The sequence below is a fragment of the Antedon mediterranea genome, chromosome 9 (genome assembly GCF_964355755.1).
Source record: "Antedon mediterranea chromosome 9, ecAntMedi1.1, whole genome shotgun sequence".
NCBI lineage: Eukaryota > Metazoa > Echinodermata > Crinoidea > Comatulida > Antedonidae > Antedon > Antedon mediterranea.
The window spans coordinates 5274118-5298620 of NC_092678.1; the positions used below are offsets into that span (position 1 = coordinate 5274118).

General features: G+C 35.2%; 1 protein-coding gene across 1 annotated transcript; it reads right to left on the reverse strand.

Moving 5' to 3' along the window:
* Positions 1-3670: 3670 nt before the first annotated feature.
* Positions 3671-23809, reverse strand: LOC140058832 (muskelin-like). Its single transcript, XM_072104584.1, has 18 exons — positions 23349-23809; positions 22930-22999; positions 22542-22684; positions 21355-21443; positions 20941-21050; positions 20070-20207; positions 19489-19681; positions 18856-18968; positions 18262-18375; positions 16311-16468; positions 10356-10518; positions 9921-10050; positions 9478-9545; positions 9015-9094; positions 7113-7305; positions 6609-6773; positions 6330-6437; positions 3671-4197 (listed from the first exon to the last, which is right to left on the reverse strand). Exons 1-18 carry the CDS (start codon positions 23441-23443, stop codon positions 4117-4119), a joined length of 2211 nt encoding a protein of 736 aa, XP_071960685.1. The 5' UTR covers positions 23444-23809; the 3' UTR covers positions 3671-4116.
* Between the last annotated feature and the right edge of the window lie 694 nt (positions 23810-24503).

A 24503-nucleotide genomic window follows, 5' to 3' on the forward strand; every position in this document is an offset into this window, starting at 1 on the left:
CTTCTAAACGGGCAAAGGTTTAGATCCAAGTGCAGTGGTCTTAACCGCCTGAGCCACTTGGGATTTCGATGGATCGCCGCAAATTTTAAGATACTTTATACATTGTAATTGACTCAATTTAAATATAAATTTAAATGTACCAGGTTGGATTCGGACCCCTTCTAAACGGGCAAAAGTTTAGATCCAAGTGCAGTGGTCTTAACCACCTGAGCCACTTTGGATTTCGATGGATCGCCGCAAATTCTAAGATACTTTATACATTGTAATTGACTCAATTCAATATAATAAAAATGTACCTGGTTGGATTCGAACCCTTTCTAAACCGGCAATGGGTTAGATCCAAGTGCAGCGGCCTTAACCACCTGAGCCACTTGGGATTTCGATGGATCGCCGCAAAATTCTAAGATACTTTATACATGGTAATTGACTCAATTTATATATAAATTTAAATGTACCTGGTTGGATTCGAACCCCTTGTAAACTGGAAAAGGTTTAGATCCTAGTGCAGTGGTCTTAACCACCTGAGCCACTTGGGATTTCGATGGATCGCCGCAAATTCTAAGATACTTTATACATTGTAATTGACTCAATTTAAATATAAATTTAAATATACCGGGTTGGATTCGAACCCCTTCTAAACGGGCAAAGGTTTAGATCCAAGTGCAGTGGTCTTAACCACCTGAGCCACTTGGGATTTTGATGGATCGCCGCAAATTCTAAGATACTTTATACATTGTAATTGACTCAATTTATATATAAATTTAAATGTACCTGGTTGGATTCGAACCCCTTCTAAACGGGCAAAGGCTTAGATCCAAGTGCAGTGTTCTTAACCACCTGAGCCACTTGGGATTTCGATGGATCGCCGAAAATTCTAAGATACTTTATACATTGTAATTGACTCAATTTATATATAAATTTAAATGTACCGGGTTGGATTCGAACCCCTTCTAAACGGGCAAAGGTTTAGATCCAAGTGCAGTGGTCTTAACCACCTGAGCCACTTGGGATTTTGATGGATCGCCGCAAATTCTAAGATATTTTATACATTGTAATTGACTCAATTTATATATAAATTTAAATGTACCTGGTTGGATTCGAACCCCTTCTAAACGGGCAAAGGCTTAGATCCAAGTGCAGTGTTCTTAACCACCTGAGCCGCTTGGGATTTCGATGGATCGCCGAAAATTCTAAGATACTTTATACATTGTAGTTGACTCAATTTATAAATACATTTAAATGTACCGGGTTGGATTCGAACCCCTTCTAAACGGGCAAAGGTTTAGATCCAAGTGCAGTGGTCTTAACCACCTGAGCCACTTGGGATTTTGATGGATCGCCGCAAATTCTAAGATACTTTATACATTGTAATTGACTCAATTCAATATAATAAAAATGTATCTGGTTGGATTCGAACCCTTTCTAAACCGGCAAAGGTTTAGATCCAAGTGCAGTGGTCTTAACCACCTGAGCCACTTGGGATTTCGATGGATCGCCGCAAATTCTAAGATACTTTATACATTGTAATTGACTCAATTCATATATAAATTTATACAATTATATTGGTACCTGGTTGGATTCGAACCTCTTCTAAACGGTCAAAGGTTTAGATCCAAGTGCAGTGGTCTTAACCACCTGAGCCACCTGGGATTTCGATGGATCGCCGCCAATTCTAAGATACTTTATACCACAATGTAATTGACTCAATTTATATACAAATTTAAATGTACTGGGTTGGTCCAATATCAGGTAGCTCACGTCCAATATCAGGTAGCGCACGTCCAATATCAGGTAGCTCACGTCCAATATCAGGTAGCCCACGTCCAATATCAGGTAGTTCACGTCCAATATCAGGTAGCTCACGTCCAATATCAGGTAGCTCACGTCCAATATCAGTAGCTCACGTCCAATATCAGGTAGCGCACGTCCAATATCAGGTAGCTCACGTCCAATATCAGGTAGCTCACGTCCGTCCAATATCAGGTAGCTCACGTCCAATATCAGGTAGCTCACGTCCAATATCAGGTAGCGCACGTCCAATATCAGGTAGCGCACGTCCAATATCAGGTAGCGCACGTCCAATATCAGGTAGCGCACGTCCAATATCAGGTAGCTCACGTCCAATATCAGGTAGCTCACGTCCAATATCAGGTAGCTCAAGTCCAATATCAGGTAGCGCACGTCCAATATCAGGTAGCGCACGTCCAATATCAGGTAGCGCACGTCCAATATCAGGTAGCGCACGTCCAATATCAGGTAGCTCACGTCCAATATCAGATAGCGCACGTCCAATATCAGGTAGCGCACGTCCAATAATATCAGGTAGCGCACGTCCAATATCAGGTAGCTCACGTCCAATATCAGGTAGCTCACGTCCAATATCAGGTAGCGCACGTCCAATATCAGGTAGCTCACGTCCAATATCAGGTAGCGCACGTCCAATATCAGGTAGCGCACGTCCAATATCAGGTAGCTCACGTCCAATATCAGGTAGCTCACGTCCAATATCAGGTAGCGCACGTCCAATATCAGGTAGCGCACGTCCAATATCAGGTAGCTCACGTCCAATATCAGTAGCTCACGTCCAATATCAGGTAGCGCACGTCCAATATCAGGTAGCTCACGTCCAATATCAGGTAGTGCACGTCCAATATCAGGTAGCGCACGTCCAATATCAGGTAGCTCACGTCCAATATCAGGTAGTGCACGTCCAATATCAGGTAGCGCACGTCCAATATCAGGTATTTTATTTATATTATTTATTACCTCCGCCAAGGAGGTTATGTTTTCACCTGTATGTTTGTGTGTGGGTGGGTGTGTGTGTGTGTGTCTGTGAACAGCCTGGAGGCCACAGTTTTTATCCGATTATCGCCAAATTTGGCCACAATGATCTATGCCCCAAAAGCTCGGACGAGTACGAATTTGAGGGGAAAAGGTCATAGGTCAAGGTCACAACTAACAAAAAACTATATTACTGCCTAGAAACCACAGTTTTTATCCGATTCTCACCAAACTTAGCCACATATCAATGACTCATCATATAATTGTGGTTAAATTTTGAAGGGTAAGGGTCAAAGATCAAGGTCCACAAAAAAAAAAAGAAATAAAAAAATAATTAAAAAGAAAAACCTCAGCAGGGCTTGAACCAGCGATCTCAACTGTGAGAGGCTAGATACATAACCATTACACCAAACTCTCATCCACAACTTTGTAGTGTGCAGTTAGCCTATTTACACTTAGAAATAATTTTAAAAAAAATTAAAAAATATATATATATTTTCCGGGGACATTTTATGTAGGGGAATTTTACCGTAGGCGGAGGGTTGTACTCTCGGAGTACCCTCTAGTTATATTTATATTTCGGTGTTTTTAAAAAAAAAAGGCCAAATTTCGACCGTATTTGTTGACTCACTGGTCACTATGTTATTAGATGATGTACAATATATCCTCATATTTAGCAATATTATTGCATAACAATTTTCAAAGATTGGTATTTGGGCCATTCTTTGAAAAAGTCCCTGTACAGGGATTTTTGTTAAAAAAGAATATTAAAAAATGAAATGGGAATACACTTAAAACACTGCAATTAGTCAAATAATATACATAAAGCTTTTTGTAATTATGGTTTAATTAGAATTATATCAATATTTAATAAAATAAGCTAAATTCTTTAACTGATTGATTACAAGTGGTCAAGTATAAAGCACCAGTTTAGTGTGAAAAGAGTACCAAGATTTCTCTCAATCATACATTATTTTTTAAAAACAAACAACATAATTACAATAAGTACTTTAAAAAATGGGGTTATTTGTTGTAGTCAATTAAAAAGTATGGCATAGCATGTAACATAACATTTATGTTTGTTGCCATCTACAGTAAAAGTGAATAATTAAAACAGTACATTTATATCGCAATAATTACCATTCTCCATAGTGTTATAAACTAATACTACTAGTTAGAAGTCTAAAATATGTTGTTCAGTTGACTAATAACACAGTTTCTCCTAATTCTTTTATTAAGAACATTCTGTTGGGTAAAAGTATGTGTTTCTGCGGCGCGGTACTCATTTCATTCACGATATCTTTAATCCTAGATTGGATGACTGTAGCGTACGTCTCATACTGGTATAAGATCCACTAAATTACCAACTGGCTGCGACATATCTTCAGGAAAGAAACTCACCAAGTCATCAAACAACTAAAAAAACAAGGAAATAATAATAACAACGGATGTGGACTAGATTTTACACTTTTCAACTACATGCTTCTCCCGTAGGGTCACGTCATGTCCGTGCAGCCACTACAAAGCTGATTTTTCACTAGGCGAATTTGTTCGCGCGAATCCAACGTTGCGAAGAGAAAAAAATTGCTTACTCTCTTTCCACTACATGAGGGAATAGCTGCGACTTTCATGTTCCTTGCGTGCATGGCGAGTTTTTCGATTCGCATGAGTGCTCATGTAAGTGTCATAGCTCATTTCCTGAGCTCTGATTGGTTGCGCAATATTTCACTTCGCAGACAGAAAATCGAAAGCGTCATGCTATACACATGTGTATTCGAGTTTCTGTCTGCGAAGTGAAATATTGCGCAACCAATCAGAGCTCAGGAAATGAGCTATGACGCTTTCATGAGCACTCATGCGAATCGAAAAACTCGGCAAGCACGCGAGGAACATGAAAGTCGCAGCTATTCGCTCATGTAGTGGAAAGAGAGTAGGCGATTTTTTTCTCTTCAAAAACAAATTCCCCTAGTGGAAAATCGGCTTATGGCGTTCTCATCTGTCCACAACACAGTGGCTGTGTGTATTCTAGTACACAGGGTAACCCCCTACTCGTCTTAAAAATGTACTAGGTTCTTTAAAGTACACACAAGCAATGTGTTTACACTTGAAATACGGTTTATAGTTAATAATAGATAATAATTTTTTTTTGTATGCTAGAAAAGGTACTATTGAATGATCATTCAATAGTTATTGATTGTCCAATCAAATGACAGGAATTTATTTAGGTGTTATATAAAGTATATTGTAAACAATTAAGTGTTAAAGAAGAAATTAAATATTTACAATGGAGTTGAAAATTATGATTATTTATTTGGAACCTAAAGAATCTATCTGTATACAATTCTTTACGACAAACCAGTGTAGATACGTACGTGTGCGACGTTTTAGATGAAGATTTATTGACAAGTTGAAACGTCGCACACCTACGTATCTCTACTGGTTTATTGTAAAGAATTGTACACAGATAGCAAATATTAAACCAGATGAAAACATTTTTCGAGAAAACTAAAGAAGTAAAAGGAAAAGGACTGTACACTGTGCACTAAATACAAATAAAACATCCCTATAATATGGTGGTCCCAAAAAAGAGGTTAAAAATATATTATATAATTTTTTCTATACACATCTAACAGCAAGTAACTCGTCAATTACAGGATGGATAAACTATTTAACAATTTATCGTGCTTATAAACTAAGTCTCATTTGAGGCTTAGGGAGTGGAGTTGAAACCAAAATAAATTTAAATTTAACCTTCAAAGTTTCTAGTTATATAAATATAAAACTGTATTTTAATTGTGTTCAAACCTGAAATGTGGAATGTACAATGAAAGAAACTAAGGAATGCTATTCTATTCTAGTTGTTTTCTTATGGCAACCCCAGTTTTAAAAGGATGTGTAAACAAAGACTTAAACCAGTTGGATAGTGTTCAACTCCCACACAAACTACACACTGATAAATGGAACCTTACATACCTTATGTAGGCCTACTTAGGGGTTTTATAATTGACAACAGGTAAACCATTACTTTTGTTGTGTCAATAACAACTTGACAGGGACACAATACATAAAACCTATATCTATATTTTGATTTCTCTTCATGCGAATTTAAATCCAGGTCAAATAGAAGTAGTGGTAATAGAATCACAATCAGGGCTAAAGTACTTGTAGGTCTTCATAATGGGCAGGGGATGTAGCAAGGCTGTCAGGGTCTCATAATGGGGCGGGGGATGTAGCAAGGCTGTCAGGGCCTCACTAATGGGGCGGGGGATGTAGCAAGGATTTCAGGGCCTCATAATGGGGCGGGGGATGTAGCAAGGCTGTCAGGGCCTCACTAACGGGGCGGGGGATGTAGCAAGGATTTCAGGGTCTCATAATGGGGCGTGGGATGTAGCAAGGCTGTCGGGGCCTCATGGCAATGAGGCGATATCACACCATCACGTCCATATATGGGCACATCACATTTTGTTGTCACATCAAGTTTGATAGTGTAGACCAAAGCAACTACTTTAGTACTTAATCTGTTTGCGTTAATCTCTTTATTTTCTCACCTGTGTTCTACTGGTGAAGTGTGGATGTCCATTAACCTTCTCCACCGTCAATAAATGATCTGCTATATCTTCATTGTTACGGAACAAAGAAGCCGCCAATTGTTGAAACTGAAAAGTAAAGTATTCATCATACAATTGCTTTATATAAACACCTGAAATAATTACTGTGTAAATATTGAACCCAACCTAATTTAATTACGAACAGTCAGCATTTTCTACTTTGCTTTAAACCTGGCGACGAAAAGGTCACCAGATCAAAATTACTGTAGTTCGACTTACTTCTTGCGTTTCTTCTTCATCTTTATGATTTACGGTTTCCGCAAGTTCCGTTTGTAAATATCGCAGAGCATCAACTTGGTTGTCACTTGCCAGTTCGTGAAATTTATGCTTGCGTATTAGATATCGACAACGTCGCAGAATACTGTCATTAGAAGGACGACACAACTAAAAAAAGACAAATTGAGATTTTGACATAAGGGCAAAGGTCAAAGGTGATACTTATAGTATCTACTAACAGCGCATAATTGTAATTTTGTTTTAATGTATTCAAAAGTATTTACTTTATTCTCTTCTTCATTTATTCTTTTACATATGATATACTAATATAAAAAAAATACTATATATGATTTTTGAGTTGATAATTTAGATCAAAATAAAAAACAAGTAAACAAAAAGATCATTGGAAAAATTGCTATTTTTCACAAATTGTTTTGATTTGAAGTGTTTTGATGCCGACAAAGGTTGATTGTTAAACTAAAGTCTTATTTCCTGTTACTGGCTTACCTGTAATGACCAAAAATCATCCAAGCGTATCTTTGGTGATAATGAGTTTGGTTTGCCTGGATTACCCCCGAATAGGTAGTGGCGTTTATGCACGTAGTCATAGACAAGTTGGTGGGCGTAGCGAGGACAAGGCTCTATTGTAGGTTTGTTGGATTTTCCTGGACTTGTACTATCGTTTTTGTATACACAAGACCTGTGGGGATTAAAAAAAATCAAAATAGTAATTTAATTTCTGAAATATTTTTTAGAATTTTAGTTTATTTAAAATACACCCAACAGCAAAAATTCAGCAATTATAAGATGCCTATTAAAGATATTTATATTAAATATTTACATAAACACACAGAAAAATACAATATGAAACATACAAAAATGGCAAAGTTAAATATAGCTTTGAGAATTTAGATTAAAAAATTGACGAACTGTTCAAAAAAATATCGATAGTCTTGTCATTAATAGAAATTGAATTGTAAAGCTTGGATAATTTTTAACGTTGATTCGACGGAACGGAAAAAAGGTTAGTGTTGCAAGAGCTAGAACAATTAATTTTAAGAGAGAAAAATCACAACAAATTACAATTAAAAACATTAAAACATTTTGAAGAGAAAAACCAAATCGAAAAAACTTCTCTGATTATGATGCGGATGAAGATTGATTAGAGGACCAGAATTGTTGCGTTAAATGAAATAAACAAATTTGGATTGAACATGCTCGATACGATTTGATTGAGAGATCGAAAATTTTTTGAAAAAATCGGTTGACAGGTATAAAGTTTAGTAACACTATTAACATTTTTACAGTGATGCCAAGCATACCCAACATTCTATTACCCTTAGCAACAATATCATCATCATGATTATTAAAGTTAGGTTTCCAATCGATACTAAATAACAATATCCTTTTGAAAGTTAACCTATCAATGGACAGTCTGTCAATTTTGTAATAATAATTTGCTTTTTAAAGTTAAAAATCTGTATTTAAGAACATTTTCCTTGTGTCAGACCAATTGCATAGCCTCACCCGATCTTGCTGAATAAAGAAGACAATGCTAGTCTGCAGGTTTGCAGTAGTAAAGACGCATATTAACTCAATAGTAATAATTTAATACGCAATGCATTTTAAGGATAATAATTATCTTAAAATTATAATAATAATGAAAAAAATGTTTAGGTAACAAAATGAAATTCTATGGAAAAATCAATCATTCAAAGTTTCCATTTGAATTTCAAATCAAAGAATTCTACTTATTCTAAAAACAAGTATTGTCAGCGACATATTTATCTTTAATAGGATTATTTATACATAACATTGGGTTTTCAGGTCACGCTTGAGCCGCCTGACTGCTTCTAAATAAAACAACAGACACCTAAAAGCTTCACTTTGTTTTCAAGAAAAAATAGGTATAATTCCTCCTTTATGTTGGTTAGCCTTGAAGTGCTACAATAGATTTGGGTATTATTACACAGGTGCTCTGCTAACCAGGATGCTAGCATTGTTTAGGGTTTACAGGTACACTATTATAAGCAGGCTATGAAGTGATTAATCTCCCGGAGGCAAATTAAACTGTTGAATTTGCAATTATGATTTTGCAATGTTAAAATTAAAATTTCGCATGCCTTTATTTATTTTTCTGTTTTGATAGTTTTTTTATATATATATAACTCGTGCAAATCAGCTTGTGCTGCATTGTTGAGAGGAAATTAATAAATAAAAATTAAGCTTGGTTCCTAAGTGGATTCAACCTAACCCAAAGTAACACACACAGTTGACCAATCACAAGCAAGCATCTTTTCATGATTTGTCAAATTACTTTTGACGCGCTTACAATACATTCTTGTGTTGTGCCCAGTGGGAACCAAGCGTTAGGTAACAACAAATGATATTATATCGTGACAGACATACCATCTATTCTGATCTATATAATAAACCCAGAAAGAATTCTTAACATCTTCTTCACGTTTATCTTTGTCCTTGCTTAATCCCTAGAAAAATATAACTTAGTTAGCAGAGGTCACAACTTAAGGTCAGCAAAGTGCACTATAGCAAAACATGCACTTGCTATAAATATTGAAAAGAATGAATAGATAACTCTTTTTAAAACAATCTTGGGCCATAATAAACAATGTATACACCATGTTATTGTTAGACGTGGCAACAAACTAGGGCCTAGTGGGGATAATTAATAAACATTCGGGACATTTTTTCTATTTCAAAATATTCAGGAGGAAAAGTAAAAACAGGCCTCCCAATTCTATTTTTTTTTATCACTAGAGGGGGCTACAGTAAAAATAATTCCCTTTAAAGTCAAACTGTGTGTAAACCAATTTTATTAGTATTCTCTCTCTCTCTCTCTATAGATACTCACAGAAAGGACATGTAGTTCGTTTAGCTCAGGATCAATAGTGGCTCGTTGAGTAAACCCAGCAGCAGGCACTGTAAAAAAAATATGTAAGGTTTATATAGTTTAATAAAATTTACTTTATTTCATATAGCAAGGGTGGGCTAAGTGGTAAGGTTAAATAAATAATAAATAAACCACATAAACACTTTATTTCATATAGCAAGGGTGGGCTAAGTGGTAAGGTTAAATAAATAATAAATAAAAACAACATAAACAAAAAAAGGTGATTAAACCAATGTAAGTAAGTATAGTCTTTTAGTGGTACAGTAGGTTGGCCATGTCATTGGTTCAAATCTGACCTCAAATATAAGGCATATAGTGGTTGATGCATACGATATGCGGTATGATAGAGGAATTATAATAATTTTTTATTATTAGGTTTTATTTATTTTTTATTCAATTCTTACTTTGTGTGCCGTCTTTTTTACTGCCATCTGAAATGATGTCAATTTCGTTGGTCACAACATCATACGTGAAAAAGTCACTGAGATAATCTTTTGATCGTTGTCCAGCAACAATATACAGCTTGTGATTTTTCTGAAATAATTAACAAATGTCACGTAAATGATTATGACATCATAGACATGTGTACTAATCATGGTAGGTGATTATGACATCATATACATGTGTACTAATCATGGTAGGCGATTATGACATCATAGACATGTGTACTAATCGTGGTAGGTGATTATGACATCATAAACATGTGTACTAATTGTGGTAGGTGATTATGACATCATCGACATGACATGTCTGCTAATCATACTGAGCAACTTGTCGTGTACTCTATAGGCACGTAATGATACAATATGTTGCTATTGTGTCTGTAAGTTTACACTTACTGAATGAAAGAGCATGGAATGTCCAATTCTTGATTTCATTTCATTAGGTGGGGTTGTTCCAGTGGAGTCCTCTTTGAGTTTCTTCCAAGTGTTCGTTGGTATATGATATGAAAAAAGACCACTAAAAGAGGCTTCACTTTGCCGTTCCTCTGTACTCGCCGTACTAATAAACACAAGGAATGATTACAAACAAGTTAGTCTTCATAAAATAATTTGAAAAAATAAATTGACTTTAACAATAGTATGTTGAAAGCTGTAGTCAAAATTATTCTACCCCATTTCTGTTTGCCCTTTTAGAAATTATTTAGAAAACTATTCATGGGTTAAATCATACACTACCTGATAAACTTGTACATTGTAATAGACTAAACAGTGAGTTTAAATATACCAACATAACAGTAGTTAATGCAGAAATTGAAGCAGAATTATTTTGACATGATCACTTTGACAGGTGTACTTTTACAGTATGTCACCTATTACTATCAATTAAAAACAATGCTAAACCCAACCCAAAAAGGGGCGAACCCAGGGGTGTTGCCCTAGTGGCACGGGCAACCCCAATAATTTCATACTAAACGTTGTTTCTGCCACTAAATTAAAATTGAGTCCCATTTCATCATATACATATTTATACGTTATAGAAGTCCAGTCTGGAAGAGAATATTTGTAAATTGGCAGAATGCATGGCAGTCACCAATTGGCCTACTATATACCACGCACAAATAAGTGTAGATAAGTTTCTGATCATGCGCAGAATGAATTTCTGATTGACTAGTTGCTTGTGGTGCGCGTGTCATGAGAGTAGGGAGATGTATCTCTTTCTAGATGAGAGGTACGAAAGGAGGCCAACACACACTGTGTTCGAGAAAAAATGCAGGTCAAAATATTCTAAATTTAAATTGGCCATATCAAAGTAATATTAAAGTTATTCACTTTAAGTCGAAAATTCGAGCCAAAAACAACAAGTTTACGTAATTAACAGGTAAATTAATCTTATTACATTTCCTCTGGAAAATCGTCGCTAGCAAAGATTTCAAACCATGAGTATACATTATGTATAATGCTAATTAGGATTGTTTACAACACGTCACGCTTGAGAAGGTCACATAGATCGCGAGGAAGTTCTATGATTATGCATACAGAGTAGCCAAACAAGCACGTTGCATGAGATATGTTTTGATCAAAAACCCTTGACTGGAAGTTAAGTTATTTTTTGAATTTTGTATTTCAGTTAAATAATTTTTTTTCTGACTAATTTTTGCTGAAAGTTAATAACTATTATGATACTTCAAAATGACCCACTTTTTTTTGGAATTAGTCAAAGGGAAAATACATCTTTAATTGTTAAAATTGGTAAAAGAAGTCATGCTGGCGCCAACTAATAGTATTTCTTTGTAACAAAATGTATTTTAAATGGAACGCTACAAAAATAATCGTCCGCTTCATCACTGCATGAATACCCAATAACCAGACAAGAACGTATCATTGTTATGTTTTACTTTCAATCCATTTTCGTATCACGCAATCCATTTTTCAACAATATAGTAGTATAATAACATTTTGATTGAATAGTGAGGGATTAGTTACAGTTTGACTTTGAATAAACCATTAGTAATTTACTGAAAATCCAAAATGAACTTGTGTTATAATACAACAACAAAACAGATTACCTCTAATGGATCAAGCATTCACACATGAACTTTGCGTTAAATAAAATTCACCGACAACCGAAAATAATATAGCCTATATTCATTCCTTTTAAATATTAGGCATATTGCAAAGGCTAATAATCGATTTGTCCATAATGATTGCGTTTTACCAGTGGTTTTCCATAATCTAAGGCTAATTTTTAGGCCAAATCATAATTGTCCGTATAGTTTTGTATTTCGGATGCATGTAGTTACTAGTACCCTATTTATCTTCACTTCTGTACGTCCGTAAATATTAGACCAAATTTCCGTAGTAATTCATTGTTTTATTTTAGAGTGTGGTTTAAACAATACCGTTGCAAAGTTTATAGTGGATAAATAAAATTGAATTTTGGAAAATGTGGTTTTAACATCTGACTTTATTTAGCATTTAATTCAAAATAATACAATTCAACGTTTTGCTCAATATATTTTTAAAATTATTAATTGATAATTAATTTACATTAAATGAGTACAGTTATTAGAATGTATTACCGTACCAAAAGTACCTTAGTTGGGACTTCCCCGTGGCGTTTGCATTGAACGAAACAAAATGTTATCCTATATTGTTAGTCGCGTATGTTTTATTACCGGTGGAATAATATAGGCTACAATCCTCTGTTTGCTAGCGCACTATAGAGTGAGTGACATTTCCAGCGAACTAGAGTTGCAATTTATCATGAATTTTACGTGCGAGAGTACCATTTGCGGCCATCTAGAGGTGTCATTTAACAACTTGCTTGCTCAAATACTCAGTGTTGGAGTCTTTGGGGAACCCTCTTAAAATAGTCCTGTGACCGCCCCTGCAACATACAGGTGCTCTGTATGTCACCTATTACTATCAATTAAAAACAATGCTAAACCCAACCCATGTACTATTTTATTGAGGTTCTGGTTAATCACATCTCATACCAATATATTTCGTAATAGTTTTGTTTTTAGTCGCGTGGAAGCGACTCTGTAGTTCACTATGTCGGTCGGTCGGTCTGTCTGTCGGTCCGGTATCACTATGCGTTTTATCGCTTTCTGACCTTATCTTGATGTCAGTTTAATCTAGCTAAGTCAATTTTTCACAGTATATTCATTATGGCCAGGAATCGATGTGGTTATATTTTCACGGTGCGCAATAAAAAATTACGCGGTCTACGCACGATTTAACGAAATCACGTTTGTAATCATACCTGATAAACTTGTACATTGTAATAGACTAAACAGTGAGTTTAAATATACCAACATAATAGCAGTTAATGCAGAAATTGAAGCAGAATTATTTTGACATGATCACTTTGACAGGTGTACTTTTACAGTATGTCACCTATTACTATCAATTAAAAACAATGCTAAACCCAACCCAAAAAGGGGCGAACCCAGGGGTGTTGCCCTAGTGGCACGGGCAACCCCAATAATTTCATACTAAACGTTGTTTCTGCCACTAAATTAAAATTGAGTCCCATTTCATCATATACATATTTATACGTTATAGAAGTCCAGTCTGGAAGAGAATATTTGTAAATTGGCAGAATGCATGGCAGTCACCAATTGGCCTACTATATACCACGCACAAATAAGTGTAGATAAGTTTCTGATCATGCGCAGAATGAATTTCTGATTGACTAGTTGCTTGTGGTGCGCGCGTCATGAGAGTAGGGAGATGTATCTCTTTCTAGATGAGAGGTACGAAAGGAGGCCAACACACACTGTGTTCGAGAAAAAATGCAGGTCAAAATATTCTAAATTTAAATTGGCCATATCAAAGTAATATTAAAGTTATTCACTTTAAGTCGAAAATTCGAGCCAAAAACAACAAGTTTACGTAATTAACAGGTAAATTAATCTTATTACATTTCCTCTGGAAAATCGTCGCTAGCAAAGATTTCAAACCATGAGTATACATTATGTATAATGCTAATTAGGATTGTTTACAACACGTCACGCTTGAGAAGGTCACATAGATCGCGAGGAAGTTCTATGATTATGCATACAGAGTAGCCAAACAAGCACGTTGCATGAGATATGTTTTGATCAAAAACCCTTGACTGGAAGTTAAGTTATTTTTTGAATTTTGTATTTCAGTTAAATAATTTTTTTTCTGACTAATTTTTGCTGAAAGTTAATAACTATTATGATACTTCAAAATGACCCACTTTTTTTTGGAATTAGTCAAAGGGAAAATACATCTTTAATTGTTAAAATTGGTAAAAGAAGTCATGCTGGCGCCAACTAATAGTATTTCTTTGTAACAAAATGTATTTTAAATGGAACGCTACAAAAATAATCGTCCGCTTCATCACTGCATGAATACCCAATAACCAGACAAGAACGTATCATTGTTATGTTTTACTTTCAATCCATTTTCGTATCACGCAATCCATTTTTCAACAATATAGTAGTATAATAACATTTTGATTGAATAGTGAGGGATTAGTTACAGTTTGACTTTGAATAAACCATTAGTAATTTACTGAAAATCCAAAATGAACTTGTGTTATAATACAACAACAAAACAGATTACCTCTAATGGATCAAGCATTCACACATGAACTTTGCGTTAAATAAAATTCACCGACAAACGAAAATAATATAGCCTATATTCATTCCTTTTAAATATTAGGCATATTGCAAAGGCTAATAATCGATTTGTCCATAATGATTGCGTTTTACCAGTGGTTTTCCATAATCTAAGGCTAATTTTTAGGCCAAATCATAATTGTCCGTATAGTTTTGTATTTCGGATGCATGTAGTTACTAGTACCCTATTTATCTTCACTTCTGTACGTCCGTAAATATTAGACCAAATTTCCGTAGTAATTCATTGTTTTATTTTAGAGTGTGGTTTAAACAATACCGTTGCAAAGTTTATAGTGGATAAATAAAATTGAATTTTGGAAAATGTGGTTTTAACATCTGACTTTATTTAGCATTTAATTCAAAATAATACAATTCAACGTTTTGCTCAATATATTTTTAAAATTATTAATTGATAATTAATTTACATTAAATGAGTACAGTTATTAGAATGTATTACCGTACCAAAAGTACCTTAGTTGGGACTTCCCCGTGGCGTTTGCATTGAACGAAACAAAATGTTATCCTATATTGTTAGTCGCGTATGTTTTATTACCGGTGGAATAATATAGGCTACAATCCTCTGTTTGCTAGCGCACTATAGAGTGAGTGACATTTCCAGCGAACTAGAGTTGCAATTTATCATGAATTTTACGTGCGAGAGTACCATTTGCGGCCATCTAGAGGTGTCATTTAACAACTTGCTTGCTCAAATACTCAGTGTTGGAGTCTTTGGGGAACCCTCTTAAAATAGTCCTGTGACCGCCCCTGCAACATACAGGTGCTCTGTATGTCACCTATTACTATCAATTAAAAACAATGCTAAACCCAACCCATGTACTATTTTATTGAGGTTCTGGTTAATCACATCTCATACCAATATATTTCGTAATAGTTTTGTTTTTAGTCGCGTGGAAGCGACTCTATAGTTCACTATGTCGGTCGGTCGGTCTGTCTGTCGGTCCGGTATCACTATGCGTTTTATCGCTTTCTGACCTTATCTTGATGTCAGTTTAATCTAGCTAAGTCAATTTTTCACAGTATATTCATTATGGCCAGGAATCGATGTGGTTATATTTTCACGGTGCGCAATAAAAAATTACGCGGTCTACGCACGATTTAACGAAATCACGTTTGTAATCATATCTTCACAACCATGAATCACAATTAAATAAAATTTGGTACTCATAAATTTCAGGGCATAAATCATCATATGGCAATACAATTACGGGCGTAGCGCATGTAACGCATGCGTTCGCGCGCTTGAAATTTTCAAAATTTATTTTCGATGAAATAAGAGTACGTTTCAGGAAATTTTAAGCGTTTAAAAAATTGCCATGAGTGCACAGATTTTTGCGCGCGCACTGCGCGTTAAATGTTATTGCGCACTCTTTTTGCCTGATTTCTGTTTTCTTGACTTACTTTTCAACTCGAAATTACGTTATACGAGCACGTCAAAAGTGACAGGCTACGCACGTGTAAATTTAAAAAATATAACTGTTTTTAAACATTTCAACATTTTTAAACATGTTCAGTAATTTTGGTCAGTTGGTAGGTTGGTCGGTCGGTCGGTTGGTAAACACTAAGCACGCGACTGCAGCCATCTATATGGCCTTGTTTATTGTGCTGTTAATCTCACAGCAACACAATTTTCTAGGTATGCAAATAAATAGAATTGAATGTATTAATGTCCTCCACATACCTTGTAAGTATACGGCCACCAAACACGTATATTGTTGACTTTTCAATATCCAAGCACATCTGGTGATCAAAGATCAGCTTAGGACCGCCCTCTGACCCTGTGTCATCACAAATCAACGTCCACGTATTTGATTCAATATCATACAGATAAAAGTCACTCTGAGAAAAAAGAAAAAAAAAAAGAAATCAAATTCAGGGTAAACATAAAATCGCTGACTATATTTGACAAAATTGCACAAAATATACAACAAACGCAACTTGCCATTTTGTTTCCTATCCAAGTGCTACTTTAGACAATGCTTTCAGGCACTATTTCCTGTGCTACATCAAACAAAATGTAAAAACACTAAGTGCTACTTTAGACAATGCTTTGAGGCACTATTTCCAGTGCTACATCAAACACAATGTAAAAACACTAAGTGCTACTTTAGACAATGCTTTCAGGCACTATTTCCTGTGCTACATCAAACACAATGTATAAACACTAAGTGCTACTTTAGACAATGCTTTGAGGCACTATTTCCTGTGCTACATCAAACACAATGTATAAACACTAAGTGCTACTTTAGACAATGTTTTGAGGCACTATTTCCAGTGCTACATCAAACACAATGTATAAACACTAAGTGCTACTTTAGACAATGTTTTGAGGCACTATTTCCAGTGCTACATCAAACACAATGTATAAACACTAAGTGCTACTTTAGACAATGCTTTGAGGCACTATTTCCAGTGCTACATCAAACACAATGTATAAACACTAAGTGCTACTTTAGACAATGCTTTCAGGCACTATTTCCTGTGCTATAATCAAACACAATTTGCCATTTTGTTTGCTATCTAAGTGCTACTTTAGACAATGTTTTGAGGCACTATTTCCTGTGCTACATCAAACACAATGTATAAACACTAAGTGCTACTTTAGACAATGCTTTGAGGCACTATTTCCTGTGCTACATCAAACACAATGTATAAACACTAAGTGCTACTTTAGACAATGCTTTCAGGCACTATTTCCTGTGCTATAATCAAACACAATGTATAAACACTAAGTGCTACTTTAGACAATGCTTTCAGGCACTATTTCCTGTGCTACATCAAACACAATGTATAAACACTAAGTGCTACTTTAGACAATGCTTTGAGGCACTATTTCCAGTGCTACATCAAACACAATGTATAAACACTAAGTGCTACTTTAGACAATGTTTTGAGGCACTATTTCCTGTGCTACATCAAACACAATGTATAAACACTAAGTGCTACTTTAGACAATGTTTTGAGGCACTATTTCCTGTGCTACATCAAACACAATGTATAAACACTAAGTGCTACTTTAGACAATGCTTTCAGGCACTATTTCCTGTGCTACATCAAACACAATGTATAAACACTAAGTGCTACTTTAGACAATGTTTTGAGGCACTATTTCCTGTGCTACATCAAACACAATGTATAAACACTAAGTGCTACTTTAGACAATGTTTTGAGGCACTATTTCCAGTGCTATAATCAAACACAATGTATAAACACTAAGTGCTACTTTAGACAATGTTTTGAGGCACTATTTCCTGTGCTACATCAAACACAATGTATAAACACTAAGTGCTACTTTAGACAATGCTTTCAGGCACTATTTCCTGTGCTACATCAAACACAATGTATAAACACTAAGTGCTACTTTAGACAATGCTTTCAGGCACTATTTCCTGTGCTACATCAAACACAATGTATAAACACTAAGTGCTACTTTAGACAATGCTTTGAGGCACTATTTCCTGTGCTACATCAAACACAATGTATAAACACTAAGTGCTACTTTAGACAATGCTTTCAGGCACTATTTCCTGTGCTACATCAAACACAATGTATAAACACTAAGTGCTACTTTAGACAATGCTTTGAGGCACTATTTCCTGTGCTATAATCAAACACAATGTATAAACACTAACCTTAAGTGGTGATATGTTTCTGACGTTAGATTCAAGATATCTGCCAAGAATAAAGATTTGTCGTCGATCTGGATCCAGACACATTTTATGGCAAGAACGTGCACTTGGGCCACCCTGAAATAAAAACACAAGTTATAATATAAATATATTTTCTGTTTTTCTCATGTCTAAGTTGATTTGTGTAAAGTATATTTCTCACCTGTTCTGGTCCTGAACAGCCCTTGACAAATGTTTTCACTCAATATTCACATAGACGAGTGGCACATTGTGAAAACAAATGCCACTAATGCTGTATGCGCAAATTGATGCAAACCTGAGCAGATATTCCAACAATTTTGCCTATTATTTATGATTATCAATTACTAATCGTGATTGATTATAATAGTTCAAATAATGTTATGAGCATTTATTTATTGTTAGTTAAGTCAATCTAAATGTTGTCAGATTGTAACATTGATTGTGCACTGTTTATTCCATGGATATGAGATCCAAAATAAAGCGAAATGACTGAAATATTGATTGATTGATTATTAACGATATACTGATTATTGATGATATAATGATGATTGATTATTACTGATTGAATGATTCTACCTGTTCTGTTGTGTTTCTTGATAAACATTGCCACTTTCCATCAGCCACTTTGTAAGCCCAGAAGTCAGCCAAATCCTGTGACCCATCCCAGCCTCCATATAAATAAATTGTTTCTAAAAAGAAAACCAAGAATATATTCAGGTCACGCAGTAGTTTCATGACAAACTCAACTCTCAATCAATTCACAAGTTCAACTTTATATATCCATGAAGGCTGAAAGCAACAAATGCATACAAAATGTAAATATTAGTTTGATGTCAACCCCTCATTTTGGACAACTGATCACAAGGCAATTTCAAGACTTTTTTTACATCAAGAGCAGTTAAGGATTGAAACTCACTCACACAAGATGTTGTTTGCATTTCTTCCATAAATAGATTAAAATAAAATTATACATATATAAAAAATAAAGAGTTTTCAAGGATGATCTCAACGTTCAAACTAATTCAATGTAAAGCTCTGTCTACAATATCAAACTAGTTTGACAAAAAAAGTGTGATATGCTGAAGGTAGTGATATGCTTAAATATGGTAGTGATATTACATCATCATGTCCATTTATGGGCACATCACATTTTGTTGTCACATCGAGTCTGATAGTGTGGACAGAGCTTAATACCATAAAAGTACATACCAGTAACAACATCAATACACATTTGATGGCCACCTCTCATGCCAGGCCTCTTATCGTCCTCAACGCTTGATAACATAGATATCGGGTTCCACTCAGGCAAATATTCTTGTTTACTAATATAGTATTTAAATAGATTTGATTTTGATGCTTCTTCCATTATAGTCTCACACACGTCAAAGTCACCCTGTAGAACCTAAAAAACATATTGATAGCAATTAGTTTATTCACTTCAAAAAATTTTGAACTAGTTTCAGTATATTATTACTTAAGTAAAGTATATTATATTTTTTAATTTATTTTTTTTAATTGTCATACGCATCCAACAACGAGCAACTCGCCAATTAAAAGATGGATAAACTATTTTACTTTGACATGCTTATAAATGAAGTCTCATTTGAGGCTTAGGGAGTGGAGTTCAAAATCATGATTTAACCTTTACCCTCTGCTAGGCTACATTACCCCATACACTTACCAATCTAGTAGTACTTTAGTTTATGTTAGCATTGGAGGCTCCAAATCCATCCATGGTGGTCCTATTTAACCTTTAACCCCTGCTAGGCTACACTACCCCATACACTTACCAATCTAGTATGTAGTTCTGTTAGCATTGGATGCTCTAAACAAATCTTGGTTTTCTTTTGTAACGTTTCAAACGCTTCGCTATAATTGTGTTGTCGAAAGTGCTTCAAACATAAACGAATCGCTTCTTTTTCACGATACTATTAAAAGAAAAATAATATACGGCCATTGATGATTAATATGATTATTATCTAAACAAGAATCTACAAGTCATACAAATTATTGTTCAGAAATATATAGATTTTTATTGGAATAATTAGGATGTGTTGGCGTACGTACAAAGTTAATGCATTAATAGTCCACATATTATCCACAAATATTTGTCGCCTCAATGCGCTGTGGACTTAGATGTTACATTTTCCAATTACATGCTTCTCCCCTAAAGTTCACGCCCTGTCGGTGCTGCCAACTATGGCACTATTTTGTCTAGTCTACGACAGTGGCTGTGTGAGCGACTCGTCTCAAAAGATTACCCCGGTGTACTAGTTCAGACACGGTTGTGGACAGACGTAATGGCGCCGTAGTTGGCTGCCGATGACACGATGTGACCCTTAGGGGAGAAGAATGTTGTTGAAAAGGTGTAACATTTAAGTCCACAGCGCTCTGATCTTCATGAAATAGCGCTATATAAATGTCGAGTTACATTACATTACTAGGTTCATGAGCATTTTGTGTACACTGGGCCTACGATTTATAGGCCTTATCCAAGAAGACTTGTTCTACCACCAGAACCATGGAGCGACCGAGCCTCAAACCCTTGCCATAAGGCTTTGGATTATGTTTCCACTGTCTTAACCGATTGGCCACTCACTCACAAAGTGATGGTAACTGCAACACACAAGTGGAACTATAGCAGAACTTTAAGAGACTTACCTCATTGTATTTTACAAGGCAAGGGTTTACTACATCAGGGTCATCATATCCATGGATTTCCACGTACCAAATACTAAAGTTGAAACTAGTACCCCACGACATCAATGGAACTAAATAAAAGACAAAAGAAAACAATCATTATATAAATCTAACTTAGTAGAAAGTAGTAATAGTAAGGCATCAGACTAACATGAGAGGGGCATGGGTTTATTTGTATCTTTACTTTCATCCTTCAAATGGGATATAAAGTCGTTGGCCCAGTGTACATGGGCATAATAAAGAACTATAGGTACACTATTTTCAAAGAGTAGAGGATCATCTTCAGGTAAGCTGTGCTGTTGCTACCAAGAGGCTGAATTTCCCCAGAAATTATTATTAATTAATAACTAAACCCGACATAATGGATGTACTCACCTATTTTGATGTATCTACACGGTAATGGAGATTTTCCTACTTTATGGGTAATTTGGAACACTTCTGCCTGACTGTCGTTCTTCAAACCACTAAAAATAACCACAAACAATAAATTAGATAAAACAGAAAAATTAACTAAGTGATTGGTGTCCCGTCTAATCGTATTATGTTACATTCTTCAGAGAGCCAATGTGATCAATTTTGTCTCATCTATATAACATACACTTACAGTGCTCACAGGCTGATGATTGTTACATTCATCAGAAAGCCAATGTGATCAACTGTGTCTCATACATACACTTACAGTGCTCACAGGCTAATGATTGTTACATTCATCAGAGAGTCAATGTGATCAACTGTGTCTCATACATACACTTACAGTGCTCACAGGCTGATGACTGTTACATTCATCAGAGAGCCAATGTGATCAACTGTGTCTCATACATACACTTACAGTGCTCACAGGCTAATGATTGTTACATTCATCAGAGAGCCAATGTGATCAACTGTGTCTCATACATACACTTACAGTGCTCACAGGCTGATGATTGTCACATTCATCAGAGAGCCAATGTGATCAACTGTGTCTCATACATACACTTACAGTGCTCACAGGCTGATGATTGTTACATTCATCAGAGAGCCAATGTGATCAACTGTGTCTCATACATACACTTACAGTGCTCACAGGCTGATGATTGTTACATTCATCAGAGAGCCAATGTGATCAACTGTGTCTCATACATACACTTACAGTGCTCACAGGCTAATGATTGTTACATTCATCAGAGAGCCAATGTGATCAACTGTGTCTCATACATACACTTACAGTGCTCACAGGCTGATGACTGTTACATTCATCAGAGAGCCAATGTGATCAACTGTGTCTCATACATACACTTACAGTGCTCACAGGCTGATGACTGTTACATTCATCAGAGAGCCAATGTGATCAACTGTGTCTCATATATACACTTACAGTGCTCTCATCGTGGTGACCTCTCATGTCATTATTGTTAGGTTCAGTCATATAATTTGTTCCCACTCCACACAAAACTTCTTTTTCGTGGAAATAACAACAATTAATATCATGATGAACAGATAAATAAAATAAAATAAATTTAGGTTGTAACTGTTTCCCATCATCTACCAAACACAAGTATATTTATATATATAAATATTCTAACCTGCTTAACAGCTCAACCATATTGTCTTCACAGAGTCCTCCATATATCTTAAACATGCGAAGATTGCATACATGAGTTCTTTCATATTTGCCAAATGTAATGCTGTCTACAATTGAGCATGGCTCCAGTCGGAGTGTCAGGAACTGTTAAAAAAAAGGAATTTAAAAAATGTTATTTCAATCATTGTAATTACATGGTTTGTCAGACAGATTTTTGAGTTGGGGCACAAGCAACCACATCCCTGTATGCGCACTACCGACAATTAACATGACGTACTTTGGTTGAATCGAAAGGCTACTGTACCTTATAAAGGCCTTAGGACAGCAGTTTGCATGTATACTCGATATGCATTTTAATATGAGTCTTTAAAAAGAAGATAACTTGTTACCTGAGTAGGACAATTGCTGTCTGATGACCATCTTGATGAGAGTACCTTTGGACAATTCGTCTGTATATTTCTATAATTAAATTGAACATTGTTTTCTTTAATGTTTTAAATGTAATCATTTTATATAGTATTTCAGTTTTGAGGTTATGTGTCATATTACTATGACTATGGACACAGTGCAGAGACAACTGATCTATTCTGGTTCTTAAAAGGTGTACCGTTACAAATCATTTACATTGGCTAACGAAATTGACCGGACAATCCTTTAGAGTCTACACTGTATTCCTTACTACTACTTATCAGGCCCTATGTTTACTAATGTTTAAGGGTTAGCCCGCTTAACTTGTAGTATAATTTAGATGTGGTGTAGACTGGTTCTAGTCACTTATAATATGTATTAACAAAAATAAACAACTTACTCTGGTACATAATGTGAAGAATAACTTGACCAATTGTGGATCTTGTAACTTAATACTTGGCTTTTGCCCAAATTAAGATTGTTTTTGGAAGCCATACGGACGATATTGTTGTGGTTGAACGCAAATTTAAACACAAACACTTTGTTTTACAAAGTTCGTTGAGCTAGGCCCACAACATCAACTCTGAAGCGCAATCAACTGTCAATTCTGGCGGTCGTGGCCGTGGTCGATTTTACTGATGTGAAGAGAATATTCAATAAGACTGGCCTAGGAAAACATCTACATTACCCTTAGTTTATTTATGTTATAAATAATTTTTCGGTAATCAACACTGTAAATTAATTGTTATTATTCAGCACAGAGACTTTGCAACGAAAAAAAAAATGAATTTATGTGGTTTTTACCAAATAAAATACCGTAACCTACGCACACACATCAATCAAAATTAAACTCCAGTCTAGCGCCACCACACGTATGACACGCAAGAATCGTAAAAAAGTTCTTGTGTTTAGATGGTAACATTTTTCTATATACTAAATTTTTTTCACGCTGCTGCTCTAGCCCGCTACGTCCCATTAGGACTACTCAATCAGAAGCTAAAGCAAGCAGCAGTTATAGTTCTAAGGACAGACAGTTTTGTGAAAATGGAAACTCCACTATGATTTATTGATTCCAGCTGCTACAGTAGACCCAAAAAACGGCTGGGAAAGAGTCTATTAGGACATGTCATGCTAAAATTACAAATCCCTATATTCAGTCAGTGTCAGATATTCATTGAATTATTATCGAAACAGTCCATTAAAGTTTGTGTTTGTAATAGGATACTTCACAATTGAAATATCTAGGGTGATGAAGTGACCCCCAGATTTGACCTTAGCAATAAAATTAACTAAAGTGACAGAAATTGAGTATTCACTTCTGTAACAAAAAAGTAATATTTATTCACATAAAAAATGAAAAGAAACCCAAAAACCATTGTCTGACAGACAATTTAAGTATTTGTTGCTTTAAATTACATTTTTTCAGGTAAAATAACTATCTATTATGTGACAATAAAATGACACATTCAAAAACATTTGAAATAAAAAATATTTTTCAATAAGCGAGCAGCGTTTTTTGTAAGAAATATTTCTTGTCGATTCTGGTTGTTGATAA

What these genes read in the sequence shown, in the direction of transcription:
- LOC140058832 (XM_072104584.1), bottom strand. Translation starts at nt 23,443, where the DNA reads ATGGCTTCCAAAAACAATCTTAATTTGGGCAAAAGCCAAGTATTAAGT. An exon ending in TAAAAAAGACGGCACACAAA is followed by an intron (nt 9,546 to 9,920) that starts GTAAGAATTGAA and finishes TTTTTTTTACAG; the next exon opens with TGCCTGCTGCTGGGTTTACT. An exon ending in ACGAACTACATGTCCTTTCT is followed by an intron (nt 9,095 to 9,477) that starts GTGAGTATCTAT and finishes ATATTTTTCTAG; the next exon opens with GGATTAAGCAAGGACAAAGA.